Below are 23777 nucleotides of genomic sequence, written 5' to 3'. Positions count from 1 at the left end.
TTGGAGCAATCATTAGAAAATGGAAGAAGCTAAACATGACTGTCAATCTCCCTCGGACTGGGGCTCCATGCAAGATCTCACCTCGTGGGGTCTCAATGATCCTAAGAATGGTGAGAAATCAGCCCAGAACTACACAGGAGGAGCTGGTCAATGACCTGAAAAGAACTGGGACCACCGTTTCCAAGGTTACTGTTGGTAATACACTAAGACGTCATGGTTTGAAATCATGCATGGCACGGAAGGTTCCCCTGCTTAAACCAGCACATGTCCAGGCACGTCTTAAGTTTGCCAATGACCATTTGGATGATCCAGAGGAGTCATGGGAGAAAGTCATGTGGTCAGATGAGACCAAAATAGAACTTTTGGGTCATAATGCCACTAAACATGTTTGGAGGAAGAAGAATGATGAGTACCATCCCACGAACACCATCCCTACTGTGAAGCATGAGGGTGGTAGCATCATGCTTTGGGGGTGTTTTTATGCACATGGAACAGGGCGACTGCACTGTATTGAGGAGAGGATGACCGGGGCCATGTATTGCGAGATTTTGGGGAACAACCTCCTTCCCTCAGTTTGAGCATTGAAGATGGGTCGAGGCTGGGTCTTCCAACATGACAATGACCCGAAGCACACAGCCAGTATAACCAAGGAGTGGCTCTGTAAGAAGCATATCAAGGTTCTGGCATGGCCTAGCCAGTCTCCAGACCTAAACCCAATTGAGAATCTTTGGAGGGAGCTCAAACTCTGTGTTTCTCAGCGACAGGCCAGAAACCTGACTGAACTAGAGAAGATCTGTGTGAAGGAGTGGGCCAAAATCCCTCCTGCAGTGTGTGCAAACTTGGTGAAAAACTACAGGAAACGTTTGACCTCTGTAATTGCAAACAAAGGCTACTGTACCAAATATTAACATTGACTTTCTCAGGTGTTCAAATACTTATTTGCAGCTGTATCATACAAATAAATAGTAAAAAAAAATCATACATTGTGATTTCTGGATTTTTTTTTTTATATTATGTCTCCCACAGTGGACATGCACCTACGATGACAATTTCAGACCCCTCCATGATTTCTTAGTGGGAGAACTTGCAAAATAGCAGGGTGTTCAAATACTTATTTTCCTCACTGTATATATATATATATATATATATATATATATATATATATATATATATATATAGACAACCTGTCTAAGAGTATACATTACTAGAACCAGGTCTAAGATAAAGATAAGATAATCTTGGCTCAGGTTATGTCCAGCATGTGTGCAGATGCCCTGGTGAGAAGTACCAAGAAAATTGTGCCTTGCCTACAGTCAAGCATGGTGGTGGTAGCATCATGGTCTGGGGCTGCATGAGTACTGCTGGTATGGGGAGCTATGGTTTACTAAATGGAAACTTGGATTCCAACATGCACTGTGACATTCTAAAGCAGAACATGACCACCTCCTTTTAGAAACTGGGCCGAATGGCAGGTATCCAACATAAAAACAACCCCAAACACATCACCAGAATGACAACTGCCTTGCTGAAGAAGCTGAAGGTAAAGGTGATAGAGTGGCCAAGTATGTCACGAAGAGGCAACAACCTGTTCAGCTCTGATGAATTCCATGCCCAGGAGGATTAAGGCTGTACTAGATAACAATAATGCTTACACAAAATATTGACACTTTGGACAGTTTTGACATGTTCCCTTTGGGTGTTCATAATGGCTGTATGTTGAGTTATTTTCAGAGGACAGGTAATCTGTTCTGCAATGTAAGCTTCACATTGACTACTCTAAAATATATCTTTTTCATTTCCATAGCATTGTCCCTTGAGAAGATAAACTAAAATCATTGCTTAAACAAGAGGGGTGCACTACTTTTGTGAGTCACTGTTATATATATATATATATAGTTACATGACACACAAAAATCAGCCATTTAGTCTAGTAAAGCTATAAGGAAACGTTTCCAGCAGCTGCCTCACTCTGATTGAATGTATGAACTACCTGTATTTTACACAGTGGTTTTCAGCATAAAGGGATGAGGCATGCACACACACACACACACACACACACACACACACACACACACACACACACCCCTCATCCCTTTATGCTGAAAACCACTGTGTAAAATACAGGTAGTTCATGTCAGTTTTACTGTCACTCCAAACTAATATGCTGCCTTAGAAACAACTGTAACAATGTTAAAATACATTCACAAATACACACACACACATATATATATATATATATATTACATACATTGAATTGAAAAGTGAGGCAGCTGCTGGAAACATTTCCTTATAGCTTTACTAGAATAAATGGCTGATTTTTGAGTGTCATGTAACTTATATGGTAAATAAAATATATTTAGATGACTGATATTAATACATATCCACTCTGTGTCATTCTTATAATTATTTATTAAAACAAATTTAAATGTCATTTTTATAGCAGTACTTTATTTCTGTGTATGGTTTACAACAGAAATAATTCTAGATACTTATATAAAAAAACAAACTAAAGCAAACTGTTTAATCAGTCAGTTTTGCACTGCAAAGATTAATCACATATTTAACTTGTCAGTAATGGCATTTATCCATTGTATAAGCAGGGCAATCCATGCCTAAGTGTGTGTTACCATTTATATATTTATAAGACCATGTAAATGAAACTTTTATACACAAATCTTACTTTTATTTTTGATTGAATGCCTGAAGGTTTTATATTACAAGAAAAAACTGAATTTAAAATCGTAGCATGTTGATAGTTGATATATGCAAATGTTCAGAAAAGTATGTATTAGTTTCCAGATTCAGACATTTATGATGCATTCATCGTTTTTCCTGAATAAAAAGACATTTGTTTTATTTAGCAGCCTATGTAATTTGCAACACAACATACTCTAAGCACAGCTTTAGTAAAACACTACATTTAAAACAAAATAAAATTCCTCCTCCCTGTGGATCACACATTGCTTCACCAGGGTTATAACATTTTCTTGTGTTTGTCCAAGCTAAATAAATATTTGACATTCAAAAATTCCATAATGTTTAAATGTCACCACAAGATTAAATGTAATACCATAGTTTTTTCACATATGTTGCATATGTTGTAGTTAGCACTCATTCTATTGGATACCAAAATGCCTTTTCAACAACTTGCTATTGATGTTGAGGAAAAGGCTTAACATCTTATTTATAAAACCTATGGATCACAAGTCTGATCTGTCTTAATCAGGTTATTTAAATATTTTCTGTTAACTATACAAATGCAATATTCAAAAATATATATGAAACGTTTTGGAAATTGATAGTATCTTCTGAATGTAATTTTGTCGTTAATGTGGTCTTGTGGATTTTTTCTTTTAGCACTTAAACCTTTAAACCATTTTAACATGATTCTGAATAGCCAAACAACCTCCTCTGACAAAACTGATGTCTAAAAAAATATAATCCGCGTATTTGGCAAATACTGCAAATGTTTTCTAGAGCATCTGCTTAAAATTTATTTCCCAGTCTATTTACAGCTCTGGTCGGATTCTACACAATAGCATAAACGTTAAAACGTTGTTTATTCGCAGTAAATGGAAAGGATATAATCACAGATAAAGCGCACATGCCCGCGACACGAGAGCAAATACGGGAAAACAGAAACAATATATTATAAACACATTTGTAATGCTTTGATCAAACGACATAAGCGACAAAACACCAAGCAACGGCCCAAATGGGTGCATCATAGATGTACCAGCGCCCTTCACATTTTTCTTGCGATGAAGCTCTTGTGGTAAACGTCTAACAAAAGGAAAGGAACGACGTCGTTATTATGAACTCGGCAGAAACATTAAGAAGACATCTCCAAGGTCACGGTGGAACGCACGAGGGTATATTATCCCCAAAGAGACCGACGGACAGTCCATGCATACATCATTGCGCTCACAGAGCAGTAAAAATGCGTTAGAAAAAAGCCGCCCTGTCGGCCTTAGCTCAAAGGCGGACGAGCATAAGAGACATTCTCACCGTCATCATCCTTGTTAGTGTGTGTCGTTCTGGCGAGCGCTGACTCCTTTAGAAAAGAATGGCATTAAATTGAACGAGACCCACAACTGCCGCGCTTCATCGGTGTGAATGCACAGCGAGGAGAAACCGAGAGAGTGGCTTCACTCTGCATGATAAAATTATAAACACGCAAGTGAGAGACGAACAGATTCAGCATTGAAAAGCTGATTTCTTCAGCACGCCCATAGTGATAAGGCATCATTAACACAGTTTGTTTATGCCCTATGTGCAATGATGGGAGGCATGTGAGGTTTGCAATTTTGATGTCATGGAATTTAAATAATTAACTAGTGTATTAAGTTATTTTTTAAATAAATATAAACAATACAAACATAAATAAATAAGTGAATAATTTCCCTACTTCAGCAATTATCACCTAATTGCAGCATAAACCTTTTTTTGTAAAACATACATTTATAAATACCTACTGTACATGTGCATACATACATACATACATACATACATACATACATACATACATACGTATATAAATACATGCACTTTGCACATTAAATTATCTAATCAGCCTATCAAGTCACGTACAGGCAAATAATCTTCAGGTAATGCTCACATGAAACATTAGATTGGAGAAAAAATACCTCTATGACCTGTTAATGCACAGACTGGTGCTAAACAACAATAACAACAACATAGCATTCAGTCGGTGGAAATGGCTTCTTGATAAGAAAGATTGGAAAAAATTTGGCAGAAATGGATTCCACTAAAATGATTACTCTTTACAACCAAAGTATCTCAGTATACATGTCATGTGGATGTGCTACAATAGCAGAAAATAAGAAGGGTTCCACTTCCATGATCCAAGAATATGAATCTAAAGCTATAACCAAAACTAGATTTCCTGGTCTTTTTTCTAGATTTCAACTGTCTAGAATCTCTTCCCATGATACGCCCAGATTCTTTTTCTTGGCTAAATGGGGTGGAGTCTGATGTGCTGTTTGGCTGTAGCCCTCTTCTTCTTCTTATGGCTTCCCCATTTAGGGATCAACACAGCGGATCATCCATCTCCATACCACCCTGTCCTTAACATCTGCCTGTTTCAAACTCCAGTGTCCTCCCTCTCATTCACACATGTACTCTGTCTTATTCCTACTGACTTTCATTCCCCTTCTTTCCAGCACATACCTCCACCTCTCCAGACTCATCTTAACCTGCTCCCTACTCTCGTCATAAACCTCAATATCATCTGCAAACATCATAGTCCATGGAGACTCCTGTCTGGTCTTGTCCGTAAACCTGTCCATCTCCACTGCAAACAGGAAAAGTCTCAAAACCGATCCTTCATGCAATCCCACCTCCACTCTGAACCAGTCTGTCGTTCCTACTGCACATGTCATTGCTGTCACACAGTCCTCATACATGTCCTGCACCACCCTCACATACTTCTCTGACACACCTGACTTCCTCATGCAATATCACAACTCATCTCTTGGCACCCTGTCGTACGCTTTCTCTAGATCCACAAAAACAAAATGCAACTCCTGACCTTCTCTATACTTCTTCATCAACATTCTCAAAGCAAATGTTGCTTTCATATTCCTCCTCCTCAGCATTAAACTGTTGCTCACAGATGGTCAACTCTCCTCTCAGCTTAGCTTCCACTACTCTTTCTAATCACTTCATGGTGTGACTGATCAAATGTATTCCCCTGTAGCTACTGCAGGTCTGTACATCTCCCTTATTCTTAAAAGTCGGTACCAGAACACTCCTTCTCCATTCCTCAGGCATCCTTTCACCTTCTAAAATTTTGTTTGGGGATCTATGAAATTACAAAGTTACACAGGAGCTTTGAGGATGGATTTGGACTGTATTTAATGTCAACAGTCTGCTACACTCAGGAGTACAGTTTGCTCATTTTGATCACCATTACTGCACACCTTATTTAGCTGTAATAAATATATATTCGGTGCCACCCAGATGAAGATGGGTTCCCTCTTGAGTCTGGTTCCTCTCAAGGTTTCTTTTTTATGCCATCTCTGAGTTTTTCCCTGCCACAGTGGTCACCGGCTTGGTCATTAGGGACAAACTTACACTTATAAAAAACAATCTTATTAATTCTTTCTTACCACAATATCTCTGTAAAGCTGCTTTGAGATAATGCCTATTGTTAAAAGCTCTGAGCTCTATAGCTCTATACAAATGAAAATGAATTGAATTGAATTGTGGCAACATTTAAATTGCCCACCCTAACCTCCACTCTCCTACATTTCTTTTTTCCCTGCTGTCTATGATGACCTCTGGCCAACAAAAGCCCAATTTCCACTGGTACCCTGTTGGCTAACAATCGTTTGGTGACTCGAGCCTTGACCAATTCTTTATGGATATCTGTTCTGTGATCCGCATAATTGATTTGGCACATTTTATGGTGAATGCCCTTCCTAACTCAACCCTCCCCATTTATTAGATTAGATTCATTAGATTCAACTTTATTGTCATTACACATGTACAAGTACAATTATTATTTATCCGTGTACTGGCTTGTGAAACCTTAATTTTGATGTGTCATGACTTCTGTAATAATTTCCTGCTTGTAAAAAGTGTTTATTTGAGTTGCTATAAACATCTTGTTAGGTCAAAATAATAGTAATTCTCCTTTAGGTTTTATTTTCCCTTGTGTATGTAAATCTAAGAACAAAAGCAGCATTTGAATCCCCAAACTTCTAATGAGTATCCCAGAGCCTTAACCCCTGTTAAAAGCTGCAGGGCCTTGTTTATAAATATAAAATGTTTATATGTTTTTGTTTAGTTGTTTATGTGAAGATGGCAATATTGTTAAAATTACTACAAAAATAAAATTAACTTGAACTGAATTGAAAAAAATGAAATGAATAGCATATTTGAAAATATATGCTCAATTCTAGTGTAATTAATGTCTAAATAGCAGTCCTGGATTGTGTTTTTCATCACTAACAGACACTAGCCAAGACAATCACTCTTTAACATGGAAGAGAGGGTGGAATTGTAAAGTGCTATACTTAAATGTGCTTCCCTTTCAGGAACTCAAGCTGCGTCAACTACGCTTTGGGAACGGTTTCGTATGGAATAAATAAAAATAATTAATTATAAAGGCAAGCAGTCTTTCAGACTCTTTATGTGTGGCTTGTCTGGGAGTGGAACATGGTCGGATGGCTCGCGAGGCAGCTGGCTGCCCATATTGCGACTGTGTGAGATTGTGCTCTTCGAGAAAGGTGAAGCAGCAACTGAGGTCATGGGGTCGCATTTGGATCTGGTAGAGAGTTTGGAGACAGGAGACCTGCCAGATCCAGCATTTTCTCTCAAGGTTCAGAAGCACACCTTTCGGCCGTATTGTGAGAGCAATCCGCTCCACCTCTCTTCCTCAGATGAAGGGAAGGGGGATGGACACTAGTGATCCCACGGAGGTCATGGAACAGCCCTTATTTGGCCCACCTCTTCAGGAACAAAATTTTTTTATTTGATAATGAAGTAGGGCTGAAAGAGTGTAGTTATGGAACGATGCCCTGGGTTGAAAAGATGCTGGCTGGCTATCTCTCCCAGGTGCGTGTCTTAAGGCCCCGGTCCTACCCAGCAAGCCTCTGAGGACTACCTTGACTCTGGTGGGCAAGGTGACAGAGACAGAGAGACACCTCTGGCATGGACTGAAATGCTTTCAACTCCTGCACAATGTCCCTTGTAAAATAAAAACCACATTACAAATTTACATTTAACATGTACCCATTTAAAGTTGATGGGTACAATCTAAGGTATGTTTTAATATATTGATGACCTAGAATGAATGAAGAATAACATTATAAAGGGGTATATGTTGAAAACACTGAAATGTTGCAGTGTTTTATATTCAACTAACATGCTAAGTTTGTTTGCCTCTGGATAGAGCCTTTCTGCTGGATGCCCCTGTGGTACCCTGTAAAGCCGTAAATACAGTTGTCTAAAAAGTCTAAAAAAGGCCAAGAAACAGTCGGCGGCGTTTCAGCGGTTCCTCTCTCGCCGCTCTCATGGGGCTGCTCGGCGGGCGGAGCCCCAACCCCAGCTCCAGCCTAGCACGAGTGCTAGGCATAGTGAAATTCAGAGATGGAGTGTCACCAATCGCATTTCCCAGAAACTAGGGACCCTTTGCGCTCCAGGACGAGGCCCGAGGTACTGACAATTCTGAAGACCATCATCTTTAATAAGAGGGCTTCGACCAAGAGATCCTAACAGGCCAGGAGTTTTTGGGGTCTCCACCGGGGTGGGGCAATGTACACCTAAGTACATGGTGCCCTCCCTTCCTCTGTCCCCTAAGGGGATCGCCTGCCACATGTAGTGCTTCAGCGCTTAAGGCTCTGGCTATGGAACAAGAAGTAGAAACTCTCTTGCTCAAGCAAGTAATCTAGGTGGCCCTCTGTTCGACAGAGAGTTCAGTTCTACAGCCGGTAATTCATAGCCCCCAAGAAGCATGGGGGCTGTGTCCCATTTTAGAACTACATCAGCTGAACTGCTCTCTAATGAGACTCAGGTTCAAGATGCTCACCCTGAAACAGGTTGTGTTCCAAATCAGGTCCAAGGACTGGTTTGTGACAATAAATCTAAAGGACGCATATTTTCACGTATTCATCCTTTCTTGACACAGGAAGTTCCTAAAGTTTGTTTTTGGGGCTGAAGCTTACCAATATTGGGTCCTTCCATTCAGCCTTGCACTCTCAACAAACTTCACAAAGGGTGTGGCTCTGCTGAGACTCTGGGGCATCCGCATATTGAACTCTATTGATGATTGGTTGATATTGGCTGTATCAGAGCACTTGGCATCCTGGCATCAAAATGTCAATCTCACCCATATGAAGGAATTGGGGTTAAGAACCACCTATCTAGACGTAGGGTAGGATTCGACCATTATGCGGGTCTCCTGCACGAGTCGAATCTATCCTCACCGCTGTCAAGAGCGTGAGAGAGGGCCAGCTACTCACTGTGAAGCAGTTTTAAAGACTGCTGGGTCTGATGGCAGCTGCATCCAATGTGGTCTGTATTGAAAAGAGACATGACTGAAAAGGTAGCTCCCACAACTTACAGAAGTGCATATATTCTGTATTGAAAAGAGACATGACTGAAAAGGTAGCTCCCACAACTTACAGAAGATCCTCCTTTGAGCCAAACTTCAAGATGTACTGTTTAAAAAAAGTATGTGCGGTTACCTGGGCATTATAAAGCATCTTCCACAGGGCCAGTTATTCTCCTCTTAGTGGCATGATTCTGCTGGTCATATCTGAACAACATATATGTTTTATTACATTTAACACACTAGCTTTAATTTGAGTAATTACCGAAGTTATGCACTGATTTGTCTCTATTAAGGATCAGACCACAGAAATCCAACAGTGACTAGTCCTTTCTCGGTTAAGGTATATCTTTATATCTACCAGGCAAAATAGAACAAATCTAGTGATACTAGGTATCACTAAAGTATCACTTCATACATTTGACTTATTTTTTTTCATGAATTTTCTTATTTTATTTTACTCATTAAGCTTTCTTTATCAACCATTAATTACTCTTGAGGTCTCTCATATGAGCTGATTATAAAAGTTCTGCTTCCTATTAGCAAATCACTATTTGTACTACATAATTTGCTAATGGCAAGGAACCACCACCTCACCCACTTCCCCTCTGTAGAAACTGCTTCTTTTGTTCAGCCTCTGTCCTTTCGTGAGCCAAACTCACTTCCTGCTTCCTGCTAAAAGGAGTCAGCCACCAAGCTGGAAAGAACTAAAATTATCACAAATGAGTGCGCATTGCACTTCTTATAATAGCTCTAATTTTAATTATGTATTTTCGTTTTGGAATGCAAAATGGAGCCCTTTGTCTGTGGAATAAAAAATTATTTAGGTTAGCACAAAAACTACTATAATTTTACACATGAATAGCAGTGGTGGACGAAGTACACAAAGCATGTACTTGAGTAAAAGTAAAGATACAGCAAGTAAAATATTACTCCAGTAAAAGTGCTCCCTTTAAACTTTTACTTGAGTAAAAGTACAAAAGTATTTGCCTTCAAATGTACTTAAGTATCCAAGTACTATGATTTATTATTAGTATAATGTCCTATTATCATTATCACAAGACTCTTTGCCTAATTAACTCGGTTTATATAAAAAGACTCTAATGTTACTCTTAGCACACAAATCTATTAATACAATTATATTAATAATTCAAACACTGATTGATATCCAATTAATTATCATGAGCCCAAAACTTTTTCAGCAATTGCGCTTTTAGCTTGAATGATGCCCTGGGTGAACCACGCCATGACCCAACGTCTCCGCCATTGATTAGTTTAAGCTTTGAAAAGCTCCTCTCTGCTTCAGCTACCATCACTGGATGAGTAAGAAATATTTACAGAGCAGTCCACAAATTTTAAAACATTTCTGAGAGCTCACTTTCATGTATAAATATCAACCTAAATGCATTTATTGCACAATTAAATACATGTCATACATGTCACAACTCTCAGAACCTAAATCGATAGATCTTCTTGGCTAACTGTAGCCATAAGATTCCTGCAACATCTATATCCTTATTATATATGTCTTTTAAATTAGCCTTTTAAGCTGCACTGGAGATTCCCCTTACATGTGTGACATGAAATAATAATTGATGCGACCATTCAAATGAGCAGTAAAAATTAAAATAAATAAAAGTAAGATCTATTGTTTTTGTGTAGACAAAATGGCAATAAGGGTCTTGAATGTTGATTTTGGCCCTGGGTCCAGACTTTGGACACCTGTGCTATAAGGTGAGAGACAGTCTAAAAATAATTTCAAACCATTTAAGCTAGCAACACATTGTTTTTGGCATAGACCAAATATAGCCCAACACTCCTTCCAGCACAGAAAGTACTGGTGAACTGAAACTCTTGTTACCTTCAAGCACAACAAGGATAGAGCAAAACAAAACCAAAGCAAAACTGGGAAGACCCAGTTCCAGTCAGCCAGAATATGCCCCAATAGGACAATGATCCCAAACACAAAGCAAAACATAAAACTGAATGATTTAAAAAAATAAGTCAAAGCCCAAATGTAAATCCCTAACCCTAACCCTAGATTTGTCACATGACTTGAAAATTGCTGTCTTTAAATGATTTTCATCAACTGGAAAAGATGGAAAAATTTGCATTTAGGAATGGAAGAAAAAGGACAATGCACAAATACAGACTCTGGGGTAAAAACTTTATCATAAAGTTATAATATAGACTGTAATGTGCTCAAACTTTCACATTTCTAGGAAATAAACAAAGCAATTTCATTAGATTTCATACTATCAGTAATTGCTAAAAAGGTCTTATCAATTTATCACTTTTCTAAATTAAGATAAACTTTTTTTACCCCTGTCACCCACTTGACACATAAACACACCAGCAGGGTAACATTGAAGAGCATCCACAAACAACAGCATAGCAAATGTCCTCCACCATGGAAAAAATAGGGAACAGAACCTACCACACCTGAGCATTCACATAAGTTACACAGCCACTTTCACTGACTCATAACCATGAACCAACAGCATGCACACTGATGCTGTACTGATTGTGTTGATGCCAAATTTAACCATTTATATTAATGCTACTCAGTATTTTGCATCTTAAGCTAAAATGTCCCAAATGAATGTCAACAAAATCTGAGAACACATGCTGTTTGCTAGTGTGAAAATGTATGTAATGACACACACTCACACTCACATTCACACTCACATTCACACTCACACTCACACACACACACACACACACACGCCTTACATTAGCACATTGAAAAGTAATAGATTCACAAAAAAAACCTATAAAAAATAAAAGTGATTATTAAGTTATAGGAGTGCAAAATGGAATGCAAATGACATGCCATGTACAGTAAACTGCATAATCATTGTAATTTGAACTATTCTAGGAGTTTTAGCTTCTTGGAAAGTCTAATTTGTGTTAACAGCACAGATTTTGCATTTATTCGCCAGACTTCACACTAGATCATTCAGTTCAGTTTAAATCATACAATAGAAAAACAGATGTCATCTATGGAAAGTTTGACGATTATGTCTGCCTCACCAACACTTGTCTTTTCCATTCCTATTAAAAATCATTTAAAGTTTATTAGACAGATGAGATAGTGTGAGATAGTGAGATAGAGATAGTGTGACTAAAAACTGATTATTTGGTTTTGGGAACTGAGAATAAGATGAAATCAACTTCACAATCCAGTTTCTGATTTCCTATGATGCATTACTTACCACATTTACTGGCAGAGGTCCAGAACCAAGTCTGAGCAATTTTCTTCGGCCTGTGTTTCCATTGCTGCTCTGTACAGTAGTTGACTGTCTTTCAGGCTCAGCTGTGGAACAGACTTGTTCATTACTATACATTATAGTGAATGTACTAATACTGTTAGAATTGTACTCTAAGCACCAACATGGTGAATTGTTATTTTTAGAGGATAGTAAATCCGCTGTGGCGACCCCTAACGGGAGAAGCCGAAAGAAAGTTTAGAGGATAGTAAATCAATACTGCTATTCAAGCTGCACAGTGACCATTGACTACTCTAAAGTATATCCAAGTTTCTTTTCTATAGTATTATCCCTTGAAAAGATATAATGAAATGGTTGCTGAAATGTGAGGGGTATAACATGTGTGTGTGTGTGTGGGTGTGTATGTGTGTGTATGTGTGTGTATGTATGTATATATCGGTGGCGGGTGGTCAGGGCCAGCAAAGCCTTCTCTGCTGGCCTAAACACTATCAGAAGCACTGACCTACATTTACAACCTAAATTCTAGTATTTGTTCCATGAAATTGTATTAATTTATTTCTAACAGTTTATTCTCTTCATTTCGTAGCGTTTCTTTTGGCTGCACTGCTTCCAGTACGTGTATGTGAATGTTAGATTTTTTCTGTCCAATCAGATTTCAGCCTCTAAGTGCTGCCATGTCAATCTAATTTGCCCAGGGCCTGCAAAGTCAGTACTGCTGGCGTATTGAGTAATGAGTACCACTAGCTTACAGCCTCTGAGGAGCGGTGGAAATTATGAAGTATGCATCTCTAGTGAGTGGGTTGTATTTTATTTACATTTTTTATGTTTTTGTCATTTTATTAGACAAATATTGATTCTGAACTGCTCCAGATGGTGTAGGTGGGACAGTTGTGGTTGTAGTGGAGAGGTTTGTCTTAACTGTGTTTCTTGCTTTAGTAAAATGGTATTCACCCTCCATACGCGAAATGCCTCTCTGTCTGTAATGCCACACGTTGTTATATTGCGTTTTTGTATAGTATTGATGGTTTCTATAATTGCGACATGATAGTGGTGGTATTAAGAGCTGGATTAAGTCTGGACTCTGGTAAGCCCCCACTGAAGGCCCAGGTGTGTATATACATTAAAGTGTGACAAACATGCAAAAAAATAAGAAATAAAAATGTTTCACACCACTGTGTATATGTGTATATGTGTGTGTGTGTGTGTGTGTGTGTAATATACATAATATACATACATACACAGTGGTGTGAAACATTTTTATTTCTTATTTTTTTGCATGTTTGTCACACTTTAATGTTTCAGATCATCAAACTAATTTAAATATTAGTAAAAGATAACACAAGTGAACACAACATGCAGTTTTTAAATTAAGGTTTTTATTATTGAGGGAAAACTAAATCCAAAACTACATGGCCCTGTGTGAAAAAGTGTTTGCCCCCTAAACCTAATACCCTTAGCAGCAACAACTGCAATCAAGTGTTTGCGATAACTTGCAGTGAGTCTGGTTCAGCACTGTGGAGAAATTTTGCTCCACTCATCTATGCAGAATTGTTGTAATTCAGCCAAATTTGAGGGTTTTCGAGCATGAACCACCTTTTTAAGGTTATGCCACAGCATCTCAATAAAATTCGGGTCAGGACTTTGACTAGGCCACTCTGAAGTCTTCATTTTGTTTTTTTTTCAGCCATTCAGAGGTGAACTTGCTGATGTGTTTGTATCATTGATGTTGTGGGGTCTTTTGTGACCTCTTGGATGAATTATCGCTGTGCTCCTGGGGTAATTTTGGTTGGTCGGCCACTCCTGGGAAGGTTCTTAACTGTTCCATGTTTTTGCCATTTGTGAATAATGGCTCTCACTGTGGTTCACTGGAGTCCCAAAGATTTAGAAATGGCTTTATAACCTTTTCCAGACTGATAGATCTCAATTACTTTCTTTCTCATTTGTTTCTGAATTTCTTTGGATCTCAGCATGATGTCTAGCTTTTGAGGATATTTTGGTCTACTTCACTTTGTCAGGCAGGTCCTATTTAAGGGATTTTTTTTTTATTGTGAACAGGTGTGGCAATAATCAGGCCTGGGTGTGGCTAGAGAAATTCAACTCAGGTTTGTTGTTTTAACAGGGGGCAAGCATTTTTTCACACAGGGCCATGTAGTTTTGGATTTTGTTTTCCCTCAATAATAAAAACCTTCATTTAAAAACTGCATGTTGTGTTCACTTGTGTTATCTTTTACTAATATTTAAATTAGTTTGATGATCTAAAACATTAAAGTGTGACAAACATGCAAAAAAATAAGAAATCAGGAAGAGGGCAAACACTTTTTCACACCACTGTGTATATATATATATATATATATATATATATATATATATATATATATATATATATATATATATATATATAGTGAGGAAAATAAGTATTTGAACACCCTGCTATTTTGCAAGTTCTCCCACTTAGAAATCATGGAGGGGTCTGAAATTGTCATCGTAGGTGCATGGCCTCTGTGAGAGACATAATCTAAAAAAAAAAAAAAATCCAGAAATCACAATGTATGATTTTTTAACTATTTATTTGTATGATACAGCTGCAAATAAGTATTTGAACACCTGAGAAAGTCAATGTTAATATTTGGTACAGTAGCGTTTGTTTGCAATTACAGAGGTCAAATGTTTCCTGTAGTGTTTCACCAGGTTTGCACACACTGCAGGAGGGATTTTGGGCCACTCCTCCACACAGATCTTCTCTAGATCAGTCAGGTTTCTCGCATGTCGCTAAGAAACACGGAGTTTGAGCTCCCTCCAAAGATTCTCTATTGGGTTTATGTCTGGAGACTGGCTAGGCCACGCCAGAACCTTGATATACTTCTTACAGAGCCACTCCTTGGTTATCCTGGCTGTGTGCTTCAGGTCATTGTCATGTTGGAAGACCCAGCCTCGACCCATATTCAGTGCTCTAACTGAGGGAAGGAGGTTGTTCCCCAAAATCTCACAATACATGGCCCCGGTCATCCTCTCCTTAATACAGTGCAGTCGCCCTGTCCCATGTGCAGAAAAACACCCCCAAAGCATGATGCTACCACCCCCATGCTTCACAGTAGGGATGGTGTTCTTGGGATGGTACTTATCATTCTTCTTCCTCCAAACACGTTTAGTGGAATTATGACCCAAAAGTTCTATTTTGGTCTCATCTGACCACATGACTTTCTCCCATGACTCCTCTGGATCATCCAAATGGTCATTGGCAAACTTAAGACGTGCCTGGACATGTGCTGGTTTAAGCAGGGAACCTTCCGTGCCATGCATGATTTCAAACCATGACGTCTTAGTGTATTACCAACAGTAACCTTGGAAACGGTGGTCCCAGCTCTTTTTAGGTCATTGACCAGCTCCTCCTGTGTAGTTCTGGGCTGATTTCTCACCTTCCTTAGGATCATTGAGACCCCACGAGGTGAGATCTTGCATGGAGCCCCAGTCCGAGGGCGATTGACAGTCATGTTTAGCTTCTTCTATTTTCTAATGATTGCTCCAACAGTGGACCTTTTTTCACCAAGCTGCTTGGCAATTTCCTCATAGCCCTTTCCAGCCTTGTGGAGGTATACAATTTTGTCTCTAGTGTCTTTGGACAGCTCTTTGGTCTTGGCCATGTTAGTAGTTGGATTCTTACTGATTGTATGGGGTGGACAGGTGTCTTTATGCAGCTAACGACCTCAAACAGGTGCATCTAATTTAGGATAATAAATGTAGTGGAGGTGGACATTTTAAAGGCAGACTAACAGGTCTTTGAGGGTCAGAATTCTAGCTGATAGACAGGTGTTTAAATACTTATTTGCAGCTGTATCATACAAATAAATAGTTTAAAAATCATATATTGTGATTTCTGGATTTTTTTTTTTAGATTATGTCTCTCACAGTGGACATGCACCTACCATTTCAGACCCCTCCATGATTTCTAAGTGGGAAAACTTGCGAAATAGCAGGGTGTTCAAATACTTATTTTCCTCACTGTATATATATATATATATAAGTTATACGTTGTCTTTCATCTATAATCTAAATTGCTTTTAGTATATTTTTTACTTTCAGTGCTGCTGTAAAACATGAATATAGATAATACATATAATAAATAACAATACATACAGTACAAGTCAAAAGTTTGGACAACCCTTCTTTTCAGTGTTTTTTTAAAAATATAAAAAATGCATGAAATTATGTAGTAAACAAAAACTTTTAAACAACCACCCAGTATATGTTTTATATTTTAGATTGTCAAAATTAGTTACATTTAAATTTGATGACAGCTTGGCAAACCCATGACATTCTCTCACCAGCTTCAATTCACAGGTGGACATTGTTAAGAGTTAATTTGTGACATTTTCTTACCGCTTAATGTGTTTTAGACTGTCAGTTTTCTTGTGCAGAGTAAAGGGTGAGTTCAGAGTTAATAGCCCTATAAGTGCTACTACAACTACTGTACTGTACAAACCAATATGGTGGCAAGAAACAGTCAGTTAAGTAAAGAGAAAAGACAATTCATTGTAAATGAATGACAGTCAATCTCAAGAACTTTAAATGTATCCCAAGTGCAGTCTTCAAAATAATCAAAAACTGTGATGAAAGTTTTTTCATACCAGTCTGAGAAACCATTATTCTGTAGAACCTCAGATTAGAGCCCACATAAATGCTTCTCTGAGTTCAGGTGGCAGAAGTCAGGGCTTCATTGTAGAATTATGGCATAGAAACCATTCATTCATAAGAACAACAAGCAGAAGAGAATTCCCTGGGCCAAGAAACACAAGGTACTGACATCAGATTAGTGTAAAACTGTCCTGTGGTCTAAGTCTAAATATGAGATTTTTAGTTCTAACTGTTGTGACTTTGTTAACCGTAGAGAGGGTGAACTTTGGGGTCCTGTGAAGCATGGAGGATAAAATGTGTTGGTGTGGTGGTACATTTCTGGTACCATTGTTGGTCACTTAGTTAAAAGTGAGGAAACACTTAACCAGCATGGCTACCACAGCTTTTTGTAGCGAGATGCCATTCCATCTGGTTTGTACTTAGTGGTACCATCATTTGTTTTCCAACAGGACAATAATCTGAAACACATCTCTAGGTTAAGAAAGAGTTATTTGTCCAAGAAGTTGAGTGATTAAGTGCTGCATCAGATGACTTGGCCTACACAATCACCAATCTAAATCCAACTTAGCTGGTTTAGGATAAGTTGGACCACATTGTTGGAAGACAATTTCAGGTGACCAGCTCGTGAGGCTGACTGGGAGAATGACAAGAGTGTGCAAAGCTGTCATCAAAAAAGAAGGTGGCTATTTTGAAGAATTAAAAATATAAAACATAACACTATATATATAATTATACAGGTAGTCCCCGAGTTACGATGGTTTTACGATCTTACGATGACAATGTTTTGCTAAATTATGCACTGTAACTTGTTCAGTCATTAACAAATAACATTATATTACCCCATACTGACCACCATGACTCCTGGGTAGGCTAGGCTACCTGGTAGGCTTGCAATCTCCATTGTAAGTTGGGTATTACCTGTATATTGTATTTGTGTTAAAACAGTTGTTGCACAATTGGTATTAAGTGTAACACTGTACCTGATCGGTCAAGTGGCAAGCTGGCTACCCTTGATCCAGATATGCCATTCTGTGGAAGAGGAAATGAATGGCACCTCTGCAGGACCACTTTAAAAGGAGGGTCTTGAGGTGAAATGCCAGGAGGGCGAGAAAGGGCCTGAAATTTACTAAATCTAATTAGACACTAACCTGGAGACAGGAATATCAAGCTACTCAGCATGGCTTACTATGTCAACCTGGAAAATCTATTATAGGTGCTTTCACATACTTGTGTTAAAACTTTTAAAACAGCCTACTTAGGCAAGTATTAATCTAAACAGCCAGTTTGACACTGTTTATAAGAGATGTGCATTTGTTCTACTTTCATGATCTGCACCTCTGATTCCATACAATGTATGATGGGTGGCTACATGTATTTTTATATTTTTTTATAGTTTTATGCACTCTGTTGCAGAATAAACCAACAGACTAAAATATGGGAAAGCACCCTGTGATTCTTATGCATTTTCAGGTAAAGTAGTAAAGTGAAAAATGAGAGAATGACTTAAATGAGAATTAGTAAAATGTCCAGCAAGAGCACACGAATAAAAAGCAGTGTTATATTTTAATAAAATTCTATGTTTTAATGTGCTCTATGTGCATTTTTTGTTCACCAGTATTACAAACTATATATTACTGTATTGCTCTATTTATTGTATAGAAAAGGTTCATTGTCTTCAATCAGCTATATAATTTAAAGATGAATTACTTTACCAACAACTGAAGTATTCCACAGAAATCTGATGTTTTTTTGTTTTTGTTTTTTAGATATGGTATTTCTTTAACAGAAAAAAAAATTTACACATTAGTTTAGACATTCTACCTAGCAGTAAATGGTTTATTAACCAGCCAACATTAGCTTTTTATAAAATAATCAATCACTATCTGAATAAATCTATGGCTTACTCGCTGAGTTGGCACTCTGTCAAACTGGATGGGTGCATATCCATTTATGACAGAGCAGAATCTCCTGAGAGGATTAGGTATCCATGAAACTGGTGGCCGAAGCACTGTTGCACAGTGCTCCTCCGATCCAGAGTTGACAACCTCCTCCTTTATGATGGGACATTGAAAGCTTGGCCTGATCACAGAGCCTGAAGCAGGCCAGTGCCAAGGCTTTTTCATAAGGGTCAATCTCATTGTTCTACAGGTTTGGAAGCTTCTTGGACTTCCCTCACTCACACAACAGTCACCTGCTGAGACCTAGTTTCAAGGATATGAGTTTATGAGAAAAAAATTGAGATCCAAAGGTATAATTCAGGCAACTTTGCACACTCGTTAAGATCATACAAGGTAAATAAACTTTGTATGCTATTTAATAAACAAATGTTGCAAATAGCATATTTCATATGGATAACTTGATATACCAGGGAGATTAAATGGTGCTTCTTGACTGCTGTTTTTGTGTTCCACTAAACTGCTGTATGTGATGGGCAATAACTATACTATTTTCTTTATAAATTATGTTATTTTAAAAGGAAAAAAGAACTGTTATGCAACTTGAAACTGGTTAGTCATGGGATGAAAAGCACACAGTTATAACATGACAGACTGAATGAATAATTGTGGAAACTATTTTAGTAGAACACAACAGTCTAACAAACATGTAAAGCAGGAAAACAAAGCAGAAACAGAAAAACAAAAGCCAAAATAAGCGTTCCACCATACGTCTTACCTTAAATATTTCATCTGGACAGTGTGGAATGATATCATTGCAAATATCACTTTTTTCAACTTTTTCCTGTTTTTTGGTTTTATCTGAAATGCCTGAAGACTCAGATTCACTTTGTTCATGAAGATCAAACTGAAGCTCAGGCTCAGAAAGAGAACTTCCATCTGGTCCATCGCTTCTCTGGTGGTTCTCAATAGTGGCTAAAGAGGTGTGAGCAGAGGTGTGTTGCGATTCTGTCCCATCAGAGAATCCATTTATGCTTGATGAATCTGCCCATGCTTTCCAGGATTTCGGAACCACATGTGGGGACCTGTTTAAATCTTCAGTAGGTGAGATCACCTCACATTCATCGAGGGTAATAGCAGGCTTAGTTAAAGCCTCATCCTCTCTCTTTAGTGCATTAGCCTTAGTGTAAAGAAATTCTTGATTCTCCTGTGTTCTTGTGGAACCATTGCTGGGACATTCACCATCAGGAGGTGAGTAGGGTCTGGATGAGTTCCTCCATTTTCGAGCAGTCTCAGCCATGCTGTTAAAGAATCTAAACAGCCCCCTAAAGTGGCTACTTTTGACATCGGGACCTGTCTGTTTAGGTACAGGCATTGAGTCTTTAATGCACTCTACATCAACAGATCCATAGTCTGAGTCAATTGTTTTGTCCAGAGTCTGCATGGAGTCAAAGCTCTTCTCCAGCAAAGTTGAACCTCCCTTTCCTATGAAGGAAATTCTTTTTAAGTAATTCCAAACATCACCTCCTTTTGACCGTCTTCCTCCGAGAGGTACCTTGGGGCTATCTTTCACAGAGTGTTCTTCATGGACTGTCACAAATAAGTTGCAGTTTGACTGAGCTTTCTTTGTGCATGTGTTTTTGGGTAAGTGATGCTCATTCTCAATTGTAGTAGTAAAGTCTATATCCTCAAAAGAGCAATCAAACTCAGTAGTGTAACCTGCATATGAGTGCCTCTTGCCTTTATTCCTGAGTAGGTTTCTTTGGCAGGTTAACAAAGCAGAAGCATTTCTGGTGTCTTCATTTGTCTCAGTCTTACGTGCACTGTGTAACTTGCTACTTGCCACAAGCTTGCCAGATTTGCCCCTAAAGACAGAAGGGGATTTCAACCTTTTGAAACCCCTTACTTTGTCAGTAAATGGCAGCTTGGAGGGAGATGCTTCTCCTGGAAGTATCATAGAGTGAGGTCGTCCCTCATGGTAAGATGTCGTTCTCCGGTTGTTGAGAATCCTCCAAATGCCTGTGGTTTTTGATGCCCGGTTCAGTTCCTGTTTCTCTCGGACTGGATTCTGAAAGGAAGCCAGATCCAATGACTCCTTAAGATCCTTGGATTTGCGAATTTGCACAATCCCTGTTTCACTCTCCATGTCCAGAGACACAGTGAAGACTTTGTTGACATATCCATTGGAAACATTACTGTCAGGCACAGAGCTTTCTATGTCATCCATCCTCTCACATTGCAAGGTGTAATGTCAGCTTTCAATTGTAAGACAAGTCATCTTTGGTCCGCCTGATTATCTAAGAGATAAGATATAAGATAAGATTAGATATTAGAGAATACATCTGAGTAAAAGACATTAATAAACATTACTGAAACTTTAACACCTAATCATTGCAAAAAGGTTGTTTTAGTAAGTTTATCATATTAAATAATATCATATCATATCAATAAATCAACAGTTTTTCAGCAGTATGAAAAAAAAGATTTCACAAATATTTGGACAGTGTCAGAATTTTGCTTTTGTATACCACTAAAATGTTTTCAACAAATAAATTGCAATAATCATTCAGTAATTACAGCTATTTTTATATAGAACCTCCTTTTTTACACATTTAAAAATTATTAGACACTTGACTGATAAGCAGTCTATTACTCTGGTGCTTAGTCTATTGCTGTTCTTTTTTCTCTTTTTTTTTTTTTTTTTTTACAAGAAATAAGAAGATTTGAGGTCTGAAGTTTATTCCAAGTGTTGAATTTACATTGGTCCAACTAGGTATAGATTCAAATGAAGGAGGTTATTGTTAATAATAAAAAAATAAAAATAAAAAAATAAAAATACAGCCCCCTCACAACTTCTAGCCATGCTAATAACACTCTCAAGAAGGTATCAAGGACGCATATTGTTGTCATATTCTACATTCGAACGATTTCTTTATGAATGTTAATAAGTATGCATATGCATGCTTTATATATAATTAACACACTGTAGCTTTTTATATTTCTAAAGCATTTCTTTTCATTCAATTTACATGTGCTCGCTGTGATGACAGTGAAATGTAAATTTCAAAATACTTATAAAAATTAAAATACTAATACTTTAGCACAGTTTGTCTTCACGGGTCTTCTCTTATTCTTATTCTTTTACATTAACATTTATATTGTTTAATTGCCAGGGTGCCGAGTGAAATATAGTGGCTTGGGCTTGTGCCTCTCTAAACTTTACGCACACAAATAACACTCATCGTACTCCATGGTTGCCATTTATCCGTGTAATATTTTGTGGTCTCAAAAGAAATTATGCATGTCGCTATTGTACATTTAATTAGTAGTAGAGTCTCGTAATAGTTCCAAGTAAAACAAATATATGAAAATATTTACCTAAGATTGTGATGTCAAATGTGTGAAGTCAATCATACCTGCGAATTAGTAGAAGTAGCAGAAAGATGATCCACTTTGTCAGCAGCACTTAAGGCCCATATTTAGTGTTTATCTGTGTTTACAATATATAGCGTCTAGGTTGGCTAAATCTTTACGGTCCCCTTTGAGTCCTTCACATGTCCGCTTTTCCGAAAAATAGTCAGCAGTAAAATTTCTGAACTCTCGCCCTTAAGACAATGAACAAACACCGACACTGAGATATGCGGTAAGCGCGCGCGCGCACACACACACGCGTGCGCGCGCAGAGATTTATTCTCAGATCAGTTGCTTCATGTTGTTGATCTCTTTTAGCATCATTGGCGTTTCTTTGATTTCGTAAAACTTCATTATATTAAAAAATAATATATTAAGATGTAAACGTTATTTTTTTTTATTATAAATAACCTTTAAACAAAACTCAATCCATTTATTTAAAACATTTTGCCAGGATTGTCTATCGTCACACTCTACAAACTATAAAGCACTTGGGCTAAATAAATGTACCATATATTTGATATATTTTTAATATTTTCTCCCGTCTCGGTACTATTAAACACACACGCGCACACACACACGCTCACGCACGCTTCACCTCCCCCTATCTTATACACAGGAAAGAGTGGATCTTACATCAATGGGTCTAAAAAATGTACTCTGCTTGACAAAGGCAGGAAGCCTGGCTGACTGTATGTAAATATCTCTGCCATACATGCTTCCCGCTCTGTCTGTGTGTGACTAAAACAGCAATTGTGTTTCTGTCTGTCTACCTACGTACACTTGTCACATTAGACACAATAGCCAATGTTTCATGACACCAAACACAATTTACATAGCACATCGAGTTACAAATAATATATTAATGTGGTTGGTGAGATTAGTAGGACGTGATTACAATGACATACAAGAGATGGCAGAATAAAACATATGACCCAATAAAAGTGTATGCAGTCAATACATAAAATGTGTAATAATTGTTTAAATGTCCTCTCATCTTGATATATGTCTAGAACAGGGAGGCCCACTTCCCAAGCATATTGTATTTAGCCCACTTCCTAAAGCCGCTTTCCTGCTGTCTACACAATGCACATCATGGACAGCTTAACTGTCCTTATTTTCAGCCTATTTCCTTTCTTCATAATTAACAAAACACATTTATTTCAAAATGCAGCAAAGAAAAGTACTCCCCATGAGATAATGTATGATAAAAATATGTGAAAAATAAAAACAGAATAATAATTGTATTTTTGTAAAAAAATAAATAAATAAATAAATAAATAAAGAAAGAAAGAAAGAAAGAAAGAAAAGAAAGAAAGAAAGAAAGAAAGAAAGAAAAAGGTATAGATTACAGGCCACACACTCAACTTTTATTTATTTCATGACCAAACATACCTCTACTTAGTTCCAATTTGCAATGTGTCCTAATTTTAAAATATTGTTGAACACACCTCTTCGAAAATGAAGTCATCATTCTTTTTTTGTTTCATTTTGGAACAATTGCCTTCTTCCTCTGTTTCCGATGACGTGGCC

The 23777-nt window shown here is 37.8% G+C and overlaps 1 protein-coding gene across 21 annotated transcripts in view; it reads right to left on the bottom strand.

Moving 5' to 3' along the window:
- arhgef9b (Cdc42 guanine nucleotide exchange factor (GEF) 9b) overlaps window positions 1–23777 on the bottom strand; it is a 66254-nt gene extending 42477 nt beyond the window's left edge. For 4 of the 21 annotated variants that reach the window (XR_014536585.1, XR_014536586.1, XM_083560209.1 and 1 more), the window contains exons 1-5: window positions 22212–22506; window positions 19612–21130; window positions 18843–19139; window positions 17919–18054; window positions 12292–12392 (exon numbers count right to left, since the gene is read on the bottom strand). Coding sequence is in view for 17 of the 21 variants with exons in the window: in XM_083560209.1 (XP_083416335.1) it covers window positions 12292–12392; window positions 17919–18054; window positions 18843–19139; window positions 19612–21060 (1983 nt within the window). In the remaining 4 variants the exon portion in view is untranslated. Of the gene's footprint in view, window positions 1–4008; window positions 4271–12291; window positions 12393–17918; window positions 18055–18842; window positions 19140–19611; window positions 21131–22211; window positions 22508–23639 lie in introns of those variants that run through there. The other 17 variants (XM_083560197.1, XM_083560196.1, XR_014536587.1 and 14 more) reach the window with 13 other exon arrangements.

This window comes from Silurus aristotelis, assembly GCF_946808225.1.
Source record: "Silurus aristotelis genome assembly, chromosome: 14".
NCBI classification, from domain to species: Eukaryota; Metazoa; Chordata; class Actinopteri; order Siluriformes; family Siluridae; genus Silurus; species Silurus aristotelis.
This window is presented reverse-complemented; position numbering and strand designations above follow the sequence as displayed.